The sequence below is a fragment of the Anarrhichthys ocellatus genome, unplaced genomic scaffold (assembly GCF_004355925.1).
Source record: "Anarrhichthys ocellatus isolate YVR2014 unplaced genomic scaffold, GSC_Weel_1.0 scaffold77, whole genome shotgun sequence".
NCBI lineage: Eukaryota > Metazoa > Chordata > Actinopteri > Perciformes > Anarhichadidae > Anarrhichthys > Anarrhichthys ocellatus.
In genome coordinates this window covers 1,606,195-1,618,622 of record NW_022280107.1, presented here as the reverse complement: position 1 = coordinate 1,618,622, position 12,428 = coordinate 1,606,195, and the positions used below count along the sequence as shown (strand labels likewise).

Sequence of the window (12,428 nt, the reverse complement as noted above, 5' to 3'; positions counted from 1 at the left end):
GCTCCTGAAGAGAAAGATGACGCAGCAGAACCGCAGGGTGCTGCCGTCAGCTGCTCGGAGCTGACCAGTCACCAACCGAGGAATGACGGGATGTTTTTCCCTCCACAAAACCCCAAAGGATTTTTCCATTGGATTGTTGCAGAAAATAAGCAAACAAACTTGAATTATATTTTCACGTTTTGTTTAGCAAGATAATCAAACACGAACACCACTTTTATGATTTTTGAATGGTGAATGCCAGAAGTAAAAAGCTAACATTAGGCTATGAACGAACGACGCCACGGTCACATGTCTTCACATCAACACCACTAAGCTAAATAAGGACTAGTGCTCTAGTGAGGACATTAAGTCGTCTCATTTAGACACTCGTTAGCAACAGTGAAAACTTCATATATTCAAATTCAAATTTGGGTTTTATGACGTAGAACAAAATGTTTAAATCTCTAAAGCTGGTGTTAACTCATAAAAATATTAACTTTGAGACAAGGGGACCAGAATGCAAAGATGCTGAATATCTTCCTAGATTTAGGACTCATTCCTGCAGCCCTCAGGCAGGAACAGCTGTTCAAAAGGACAAAACTAGAATCACTGCCTCGCGGTGTTACGCCTCCCCAACCAGTCAAGTGGCAGTTTTACATCCAAGTCTGTCAAAAGTGTCATCACTTAGACTTTTTTAATTGTCATAATTAGCATATTAATTACCGAGTTATGGACGAAAACTTGTTTTGTGAGGTCACAGTGACTTTTGACCGCCAACTTCTGTTTGCTCGAGCGGACATTTGTGCCGAATTTGAAGACAATGCGTTCCTCAGATATCGCAATCACAGAAGTACAACCGGAAAAACCCGGTGTTGAGGTGGTTGAGTTGTTGAAATGTCAGTAAAGTAAAGTACATGTGATTTGTAGTCAACCGCCCAAAACGCATTCCTCTATATTTCATCAGCAGTTAATAATGTGTCTTCATCTCCAGAAGAGATGTTCCACAGGTACTCTAATAATCTCAGATAAGGAGGCGGGACTAACAGCAGCAGGAAAGCAGGAACCTTTCTATACTATTGAACAAAGGTGACGAAAAAAACTAACAGACGCCCGTCTGTGTGACAGGAAGTCCTGAAAGAGTTGTAGATGACACACCAAATACGGTGAATACCTGACTATCATTCTTGACCCGGTCATCCAGGTATGCATGTCATCTTCTGTGTGTTCACAGCAGCACTCCCACACCAACACAACAATGTTGTGACATAATGCTACAGTCAGTCTGAGAGCCCTCGAACACAACTCATGTGAAACCTTTCAAAGCTACACTTTCTATCCGCTCGCTACGCGACAGAAAACCATATCTTTTTTTTTTTAGAGGCCGTAACGAGTGTCTTGCGTTCAAATTGGTCAGTGTTCCTCTTCAGCACACTGGCTGAGGTCCCACGCTGGACTGTTCATTTAAGAAGTGACATTTAAAAAGGAGTGAGCATTGCAGTGTTAGTACTCTGGAAAACACTGAATAGTATGTGTATTACAGAGTACAGCAGTGTCACACTGACGGCCACAGTCAGGTGAGATTAAACAAGGAAGCTTTTGTTCAGCAGCTGACAGAAAGACAGACGGTCTACTGTTAGAAGCCCCATCACTCACTATCTTTAATCACACACACACACACACACATACACACACACACACACACACATCTAACCTCCAGTCTGTAGATACTAAATCAGTCTGAATGCAACAGAGCAGGGTTTTTGTCTTCTTCTCACTCTCTCTCACACACACACACACAGTTTCATTCTGTAATTACACTACACACACACATTTTGTCTATGAATGGCTCTATTGACAAGAGAGTATTGAATCTCAGACCCACTGAGCTCGACACGCGCACACACACACGATTCCAGGTGAGTTACCAGACCAGTCCAGGTACAGTAGTTACCGCTAACTTTCCTGTTAACTAGATGGATTAAACGGCACTTGAATGGCAAAATAATCAGAAAAATGCATTGCAACATCAAACGAATGTGAGAATTAAAGTAGTATAGTATTTGTAAATATAGTATGTGAAAAGTATTAAAACTGTAGTTGTCATTCTCTGAGCCCGCACGCTCTCTTCCCATCATGCTTTATTTGTGTCAATGACAGGAAGTGACAGTAATCTGTAAGGATGACATTCCTCTCATACCTCCCTCTCTCTCATGTGCCTTACATATTTGAACACACGTAACTACACTGACTAAGCAAACAAAAAGTGACAACTGCAAGGGCCCTCGGCAAATAGTTCAAATAGTGCCGAAACTCCCTGCCAAGGCGGAAGTTTAATTTGAAAAGACTGCACGTAACGAGTAGAAACTGACACGGCATCCCCGACACGTCCAACACCGACACTGGAGGGGAACGTGGAGCGTCACAGTCTGCAGCGTAGGGCCACTGACCAGGCGTCAGGAGTGAGAACGAGAGTGCAGACCTCCGCCAGGATCAAGCCCCATCTCGCAATATCAACCAAAGAGAAAAACTCAATTGAACGACTTCTTCTTTAGCTCATGCTAAACCCTTCCACTCAAGTTTCATAAAGATTGGGCCGGTAGTTTTCCTGTAGTCTTTGCTGACAAATAACCTAATTATTATAGCACCACTTTAACGAAAGGACCAAACTTAACATCCACACTGTTCAATATTTACATGCAAGCCTATTGAGCCTTGGCTTCTGATTATGTGCAGCTTACTTCAGGCACCAACGTAGATGAGTTGGTTAGCGTGCATATATACTATGTCCTTTCTCTTGATGTCTTTGTAAAAGCTGCTCTCTTGGTAAAGAGAACTGAAAGTAAAGCTCCATTGAGGAAGAAAAGATGCACTGTGACTAAAAACACACTTCTTTATGGGAAACACCTCAACGAACTGAAAGACATTACATAGAGGATATTTGACAATTTAGAAAAACGTCTTACAAATGTAGACACTCATTTCTGGAGGGAAATGGAGATAAGTAACTAAGAAGATGCTGACCTGATTACAATCACATACACTCGTCTTTTAAAGCAGTTTACAGCCCACAGAGGAAGCCGTCTGATTCTAAAGATGAAGTCAAATGAAGTTGTTGGTTCTTGTTCTCCACTGCTGCCGATACTGCCACCACTCAGGCTGACTGTAACAAATGAGTCGTTTGAAAGTCTTGTTTCTCAGACGAGTCTGAACACACTGAATCACAGCTGATGAAGCAGTGGAGCAAAGGCTTTGCTAATGTCATCTCTGTCCATTATCTGTGTGTGTGTGTGTGTGTGTGTGTGTGTCTCTCAGAGTAGTTTCCTGCCCATCTTCATATTTAATGGTTAATGGATGGGACGCAGGATCACAGTTAATCACTTGGCCACTGTGAGAGAATGTGGAAGGGCCTCCGTGTGTGTGTGTGTGTGTGTGTGTGTGTGTGTCATATCAAACGGACCGTGTAGATGCATGTTGTAACGGACGCGTCAAACCCGTCTAACCAGCTGAGCTTCAATGCTAAAACAAAGGGGACTGTAGTTAGAGGCACATCTCTCCCTGATGCAGACAAACTGGTGGCGTTCCCAATCTCTACTCTTAAAATCCCGTTTGAATCGTTTCATGAATTACACATTCGATGTTTGTCAATGTAACTCGGGCGAGTAATTGATATACAATCATTATGTGGGCGGAGTGTTCCTTTAAATCCTTCAAATTGTCACCGGAAAATGGTCTCACTTTCTGCCAAAGTCCACTGTCTTTTAGTTTTCACTAAAAAACAGGCAACAAGCAATAAATACATTGTGTCATTTAAAAGCAGAACATCTTCCTAAAAGAGTCCTAAACTACCAAGCAAGTTGTTTGTCAGAGCAGTTTTTCTAAATTGACCCAAAATGAATAGAAACATATGACTGTTTTGTGATTGTTGGAGACTTTCTCCAACAACGAGAGACAGATTCTAATGCCTATCTGTGGAGGAGAGTGCTTCTCCTGCCTCCAGGTTGCTCATTAGGAAAACACAACAGACAAACAGCCAATGCTGCGATTCTTGTGGAGAGAATAGTCTCCCAGAGAAGCACCCTTTACTTATTTGCCTTAAACTACTTTGGACCTCTCCACCAAAAAACAAACAAACCACAGACCTGCACTCAAGTGAACCTCACAGTCCCGGTCTGACAAGACTGCAGGAAATCTTAACCTCAAAGTTTTGCACGGCCACAACTTTAAATCCATCTACGAAGCCCATTCATACCGAGTTAATTGGTATCCATTACATCAAACGTCTTTAGTACAGATCCATTACGCTTGATCTGCATCTGAGGCAGGATAGTGCTGGATCAATAGATCTTACTCCATAGTACTGCCTCCCTCTTGTCATCATGTCTGAATGTAACCTGGTGACAAACAGTCAAAAATAAGCCGACAGCTCGGCACAAAACTCAGCAGAAACCACGCTGGCTGTCTGCTCGTAGGGACAGACAGCGGTTGGGAAATTCAGAAAATTATTACAATGAAGACTCCATCGGAGTCACGGTAAATCCTTTGATGTTGGCCAAAGGCTGTCGTAACCTGCTACGCACCCACCCACACACACACACACACACACACACACACACACACACACACACACACACACACACACACACACACACCCACACACACACACACACACACACACACACACACACACACACACACACACACACACACGTCCCACCTGTGCCGTCGTAGCAGCAGCAGCAGCAGCGGTCGAGGATCCATCCACAGCAATGCAGGCCTCGCTTCATCCTCCCTCACACACACATCCTTCACACACACACACACACACACACACACACACCTCTCTAGCTGTCTGACTCAATCCACTAAAGCTGACCAACCCAACCTGTTAACCGGACTGACTGAGTGACTGGGAGGATGTGTGAACACCAAGAGCTTCACTCCACACTGCTGACATTCACCACGGAGCGGGAGATAGAGAGGGAGAGAATGAGGGAGGGAATGAGGAAGGAGGAGGAGCCCACACACACACGCCCACACACACGCGCACGCGCACGCACTTGTCTTTCTTTCTTTCTCAGACATAGTTGAGTTTGTCTCCCTCCCTCCCTGTTTTACACACTTTATTTGTCTGGAACAAAAGTCGGTGTTAATTATCGTGGAGGGCTACTTTAGAGAGCAGGGTCTCGGGTTCCAACACCGTGTGTGGTTTGTGTGTGTGTGTCAGTGAGCAAAGTGACAGAGGGAATGTTAAGCTCCTTTCAGAAATCTACTTTGTACCATTGTCAGCTTCATGCATCTGTTGAAGTGATGGCTTTTAGGCGACATAGATCCTACTGTGTAAAGGTGCTGTGATCACTCGTGTGGGGAGAGAAGAACAGCAGTGAGTCGGTCAATACATAAATGGATTTTCAACAAATTTCGCGTTTGGAATTGTATTTTAAAACCCTTTTTTAAAGGCGCCATGTTCAATCATTTCATATTAAAGCTAGGTTAAAACTCTTCAACGTTGGCAACACTGGGCTGGGTTTTTTGGTTAGATAACATTTTTAAATCTAGCGTACTTTTGTTGGTTTCTACTTGAATGTGAAAGGGATGAACCCACAAACAAGTATCACCCAACCCTGCAGACTTCATAGTGACTTACAGCTAATTATTTTAGTCACTCTCACTGCTCTCAACACTTTGTTTTCAGTTGCACCAGACAGCTGTTTTCAGGGAAGGAACTACCTGCCGAGCACCAAACAGCACGACAAGCAAAGTTAGCTACTAGCTGGTGAACACAGCGCAGAATTTATCAGCTAGAGAACAAGATGTGTCCCTCAGGAGTTGGTGGAGACCAAAAACGGAGCTAAAAGGTAAACTGGACGTCATCCTGCTGACCTGGAGGTCTTACTACGACTAGCTTCTGGTCACAAGCTTGCTTTTTTTAGCCACCAGTAACTTATCCACTAATATATTTCACCATCAAACTTAATTATGTTAGAAAATCCCGCCCACAGTCCCTCAGACTCCAAGCATAGTTATGAATCATTTAGTGCCTCGTTGCTCACATGCGATATGTAAAGCTTGCTGGATTCATTGTAAGCCTTTACCAAGAGTTTATTGCTCTTTCTGCCCTGCAACACGAGTAAACGGACTTATACGAGATGCATCTCTTCTACAACTTTAACCTGGCCCACTATTTGCACACGGCGATGCAGTTTTTTAAGGGTTATACCTTATTTGTGCATTAGAGGCGATAAACATTTAAGATTCCTTTGTGTGTGTGTATTTAACCTCGTCACAGTCATTGTGACGATCACTGCAGCAGCAGGTAAGACAACACATGCACTCAGCCTACATTAAGTGCCTCCAGCAGCTCCGTCTCCCTGCAGTGTCCCATTTTATACACAAGTGCACTTCAGCTGATGCAAGAAATAATACTAAACCTCTGCAGCTGTGACTGCACACCACCACAGCAGTTTGTCCCAACCTCAGGCTTCCTGAGCGCACCATCTACTCTACAATCTCACAACAAGAGGACAAACTTAGTTAACCGTCAAAGAGAAGCAAGAGCCGAGACAAATTACCACACAGTATCACTATTAGTCACATCTATTAACCATTATATTTACAATCACGACTACAGCGCTTAGTTCTATCCCTTTGAGTGACTTCAAAAGTCACACCGTGATTGATTTTCAGCCGAGTTAACTTAAAATCCTCCGTGTCTTCACAGCCTTTCAGAAGAGGACATGGAGACCTACTTTACAGAGCAGTCACAAGACCCGAGACGTACACGAGACGGGGCAGAGCGAGGGACGAGGCTGAGCCTCCAAAGAACTGCAGTTTACATCCAGTCCACGTAAACTGCTCTTTGAGGGTTGATTAACAGTTTGACTCATTCATTAACAAATAGAGAGCCGTTAATTAAATACCCATCAGCCTCCAGTCACTTTTCTGCACTTACACCATCAAACGATGATACGAGGCATTCACATGGTGTCGAGGGGAAGTCTGCACTGGGAAGAAAAGAAAGTCTCCTTTTTGTCAGGACCTTCTCACAGGTGTCCATGATATTGCATGGTTTAACAAGTAATGCAATAACTGGCTGAATTACAATGTTTTTCAAATGCAGCACCATTAATACTGGATAGAACGGCTCGCTGTTTATTTTCTCTGATATCCCCTGAAACTTTTAGTCATCCTTCATTTCTGCAGCTGAAGTCTTTCAACTCTCTTTGCTCCTGTTTTACACCCTCAACTGTGCAGCTCCCCCTCCGTGCTCGAACTAGAAAGAAGACAACATTTATTTGTTACTCTATTCCAACAGTTTCACATTGTGTGTGTATGTGCATGTGAGTTTATTTCCATATGTAGCAGCTGCAGTTGTCCGATTTGCATTTCTCTACAGGAACACAAAACACCCTTTCCATCGGCGAGAGCATAAAACACCATGGCCGAGTCACGCAAATCAGCTGATCTGGCACTGTGTGTGTGTGTGTGAGTGAGTGAGTGAGTGAGAGAGAGAGAGAGACTACAGTGAAGAGGAATCACCCGCCCACACAAACCTCCCTGAGGATTACACCCGCTAGCTAGACAAAACTGTAAACTGGGTTGCAGGAAGGCCAGTTATACTAGGAAAGCAAAGTGTGTGTGTGTGTGTGTGTGTGTGTGTGTGTGCGCGCGCATGTGCGTGTGGGAGGAAGTTTATGGTTAGTGTGTTCAAAGTTTGGTATTCGGAAAGTCATGATAAGATAGGAGGAAATAACATCTGTGAGTGTGTGTGTGTGGAGTTTAGCTGTAGTTGCTTCCATCTGCAACATAAAAACATGATGAATGCTACGGTGAGTAACGGACTAATCGCTTGCAGCATCCAACTTCCAATATGCTGTAAAACTCCCATGATGCAATGAGGTGAAATCAGCTCATCCTCATGCATCCTCATCCACAGACACAACCTGCTGTATGTCCAGCATTGATAACAGTCACCTCAGGCTCCACAGCGCCCTCTGTAGGCATGTGTGTGTGTGTGTGTAAACTATGGTAACCATCAAGAATGAGTCTTTATTTCCGTCATTATTGACTTGTTGTGACCAGCTGGCATTTTACAACAAAAACATTTTCTGTTTTAAATCAAACTCAGACGTTAAATACCCAGAACCATATTGTACACGGTGTCTCACACACTCTCACACACACTAAGTGTGTTTTAGATACTAAGTCATTATTTTAGGATACCAAGTCATTATCCCGAGATAAGTCATTATTTTAAAAATTACTACCTCAACATTTTGAGACACCAAGACATTATTTTGAGAGTTTCTCACTATGTTGCTATACTAAGTCATTATTTTGAGATACCAAGTCAGTATTTCAATAAAGCTTATCATTATAATAACTTCTAGAATCTTGTTTTCTTCTTCTCTTTCTCCCTTTTACTGAATGGGCTTCCACAACTCGGTCGATAGAACCGGACAGAGTTCCTCCGTGTTGTAATGTCCACATCTCACCACTAGAGATCGATGCAGATCAGATTACTTGAAGTGATGCGACTAACAAGGAAATCAATGATGTCTCCTTCTTGCTGACCAAATACACTGAAGCCATTATTTATCTTTTTTTAATGGCTGAAACTTCCCGATTTTATATTTTGAGTCTCAGCAGAATTTCACGGAAACATCCCAGCTGGACTTTCCAGAACTATATATTGGCTGAAATCCGTCCAATCAGGCCCCTTTGTTCAATTTCATTCACATCTGTGCATTACGTGTGAAATTGTGTCTCAAGGGAGTTTTCCTTTAAACCGCATGTTTCCGCTGTGGGAGCAAAGCGGAGACAAATATATGGCATCGACAAAAAACCATGTGACCTTTCTTCAGTGACGACATGGTGTCATTAACTGAACCACATTCATCTACAATACACCGTGAAGAACACGCTGATCCTGAGCCAGAACAGGAAGAAACGTTTGTGCTCTTTTTTGCTATTTCATATACATCTTCAGAATTTTACTTTTCAAATGTAATACTTTGTAGTAGATAACCTTTTTTGCTTTTACACAATAGCTATGAAGGCAACGAGTCATTATTGTTGCAAACCGAGTCCATAAACCTCAGCTTTTGTCTTTCCTACCTTTCCCCGAGCCGAAGAAGCAGTCCATCTCCACGCTGGAGCGCGAGTGGGACACGCAGAGTGTGGAGCTGGGAACCAGTCCCTCCTGTGGCGGGCTGCGTTCGGTGGTTCGGACCAGACACCAGCCGGGCCGCTCGCTCGGCCGCTCCAACAGCTCCACCGTCTGGCCTGGAGGGACGAGCAGACAGCTGATTTACAGGCTGGTACTGGAACTTCAGACAATCTCCTTTTACAAGTTTTAAGATGATTTTCCAAGTAAAAATGTTATGTATTGTAGTTTTAAACAATATCCTTTCTTGCAATTTTAAATATTTGAAATACAATTTTCTTTCAGACCAACACAAAAAAAACTAAATGACATGAACCAAAACTAAGACAGCAGGTTTTAGTTTAACCCAAACCAACATATAATCTTTGGATTTAAGCATGAATGAACACAGTCGACATGCAGATCCAGACTAAAAGGTGTGAACAGGACGGAGAGGCTTCTCTCACCGGTGCTGACGGACATCTCCGTGCTGCATCCTGCTGTGAAGTCCTGAAGGACGACGGTCAACTCGCAACCCCCAGAGAGCTGCAAACAGAGAGAGAGAGAGACGAGAAGATGGATTAGACTTTTAGAATATCAAAACATTACCGGTGCTTTAAAACTACGTCCCGTTTGCATGTGTGGGGCAAAATATCACTTAATCTACATCGTAGCCTCAAATAATCTGCCGTTAATCCACCCGAGGACAGAGAAACTTAATCCATCAGTGTTTGCACAATAAACACTGAATATTTCCAGAGTGAACATACAGATATTTAAATTCTCAGCAATCTGGAGGACCCGAATGAACCAGCAGCACGAGGACATGACCTCTCATTTAGGTTCTACGACAAACACTGAACCCTACAAACAGCAGGAGTGGAGCGGAACACCACGACAAGTTAACAAAATCAACCAAGGACAGAAGGACTAGTGTGTGTTTTGCCACAAACGTTTCCAGGCAACGTCAACCGCCACTTCCTGACCTTTAGGACTGAGCTCTAATCTGTGAGATCCGTCACTGCTGTCGAGACCGTGATGCCATTTAGCAGCATTATATGGTCCAGATAAAGCTTGATCCATTTCGGATGCGTCTTAACCGAAAACCAAATGTGTTCGGTCTAAACATCGGAGCTGTGGGTAAAATAAAATGCATATTTGCAGATGAACTTTAAAGCCCCTGAACACATATTTGTAACGGATTGGGACTTTACACCATTTATGTTTTCATCCAGTCCATGAGTGGATGCACGCTTCCTTCTGCACGGGGATACGGTCGGTGGGTGTAGTTCGATAAACAGAAAATAGTTCCTAAAGGATTACCGAAAAGAGACATTACCGTCGAGTCTTACTGTTTGAGCTCCACAAGCCGAATGCCATCTCGTTCCATCATATTGGAGAGAAGTCGGACATCTCTACGGTCAGATATCTCCAAAACTACACAACTCGCACCAAGACAATCTAGTGATAGATAGATAAGTGGAAAAATATGCGTTTTGGATTTTGGGGTGACCTGTCCCTTTAACACCCAAGAACTCTTTACTTTAAAGTGTATTAAGTAAAATGAAGAGAAGCTGTCCAAATTCACAATTCAAACATCCAAAAGTATATAAACTGGCTTTACAATTGTACTTAAATTTGGTTCTGGACTCTTCAGCTGTGAGGAGAAAAATATAATTATTGAATCAGACTTGAACCCAGTCAGAAGTTTTCATCCTCGCCATGAGCCGAGAATGAAATCCCGTACGACAGAGAACCGATCACACCGACATCTCGAGCAGCAGTTAAATATTATCGGCCGGGTTTAATGATCGACGGGATCGACAGAAAGCAAAACAAACTGAACATGCAACCCACAGTCTTTGTCACCAAGTGTTCAGAGTCATAATGGCTTAGTGAACCTGTTAGTGAATACACACACACACACACACACACACACACACACGATAGTGATGGAGCAGACGTCATACCCCCGAGGTGTGTTGACCTTTACTCCCATTAAAAACAACATATCTATGACACCAGTGGAACGTAGAAGGTAACAGAAGGAATCCAGCTGAAGCGACCTGGACACCCGTGTGCTGTAGAAACACACCGTCAGCCGAGGACTGCGTTCACTGTGCTGCAGAGTGTGTCCGCTTGAGAAGCCAGACATCACAGCACATGACCCGGGTCTGCTTTGGGACCCGTCCAGCCTCTCACTGGTGGAGACACAATCGGACTGAGCCGGTGTTTTGTCTGAAAACGTCTCGCTACGTTCAGACAGACTCAGATTTACAGATGTGAATCTCATACCACACAATATGAATAAATGACATGGAATAGATTCATTCAGTGCCTCGATGTCCAATTATGTTAAAAACTTTTCATCTTTTAAAAATTAACAGTTTTGGACACAAAAGATTTATAGCTTTTAATCAGGTTTTGTTTTCAAAAACATCTGAATGTTTTTATGATTTTCTAATGAAACAATCTGCTTAAAACACATCTTATTGATTATGTATTATTCAACTCAGGAGGTGTTGAACATACTATTTTATGGAGACACTTCTGATATTGAGGATATTAGAGATGACGAGGCCGATACGAAATATAAATAAATATGATACGTTTTAAAGTATCACTTTATTCATAGATATTAACCATTCATGACAGTAAAATACAGTTTTTTTGTGTGTTTCTTTTCCTCGTTTAGATTTTCGGTCCATTGAAATACACATAATGCCAAATTTTAAACAACTTGTTTTATTGCCAATGATTTATGCGTGCAGAGTAGAAATCCATGATCACAATATTTCTTCGGAAGATTCTGAACGGGTCAAGTAGGTCGTACTACACCAGGGAATGAAAACAATCCTGGATTTCTCTTTGACTCTGCAGCCAAACGTTTGTCCACGGAGAAGGATTCCTCCTCAGTGAAGTCCCTCAAGGCCATATAAATAAAATCCACTGGATTTGACTTTAAAAGTAAAAGATAAATCGATGTGTAATGACGCAAAAGTGGCTCCAGGATGTAAATCAAGCCATTTCCCTCTCTTCCTCCATCTGCCTTGTCTGCTCTACTCTCATTGTCTTGGAAAATGTCAGAGTGTGTGTGTGTGTTAATGTGTGTGTGTGTTAATGTGTGCGTGTGTGTGTTAATGTGTGCGTGTGTGTGTTAATGTGTGTGTAAGCAGGCTGCTCTTTGCCAGGCTAAAGATCTCCTAGCAACAAGGACCCCTGTTTCTATAAAAGGTGCAGGTGAGTTCATACCTGACAGATGGGCTCCACACACACACACAGACACACACACACACACACACACACA

At 42.9% G+C, this 12,428-nt stretch overlaps 1 protein-coding gene across 1 annotated transcript in view; it reads right to left on the bottom strand.

The window, feature by feature from the left end:
* kalrna (kalirin RhoGEF kinase a) overlaps positions 1 to 12,428 on the bottom strand; it is a 53,007-nt gene that overhangs the window by 25,278 nt on the left and 15,301 nt on the right. The window contains exons 13-14 of the mRNA XM_031873950.1: positions 9,589 to 9,667; positions 9,094 to 9,261 (exon numbers count right to left, since the gene is read on the bottom strand). Coding sequence (XP_031729810.1) covers positions 9,094 to 9,261; positions 9,589 to 9,667 — 247 coding nt within the window. The remainder of the gene's footprint in view (positions 1 to 9,093; positions 9,262 to 9,588; positions 9,668 to 12,428) is intronic.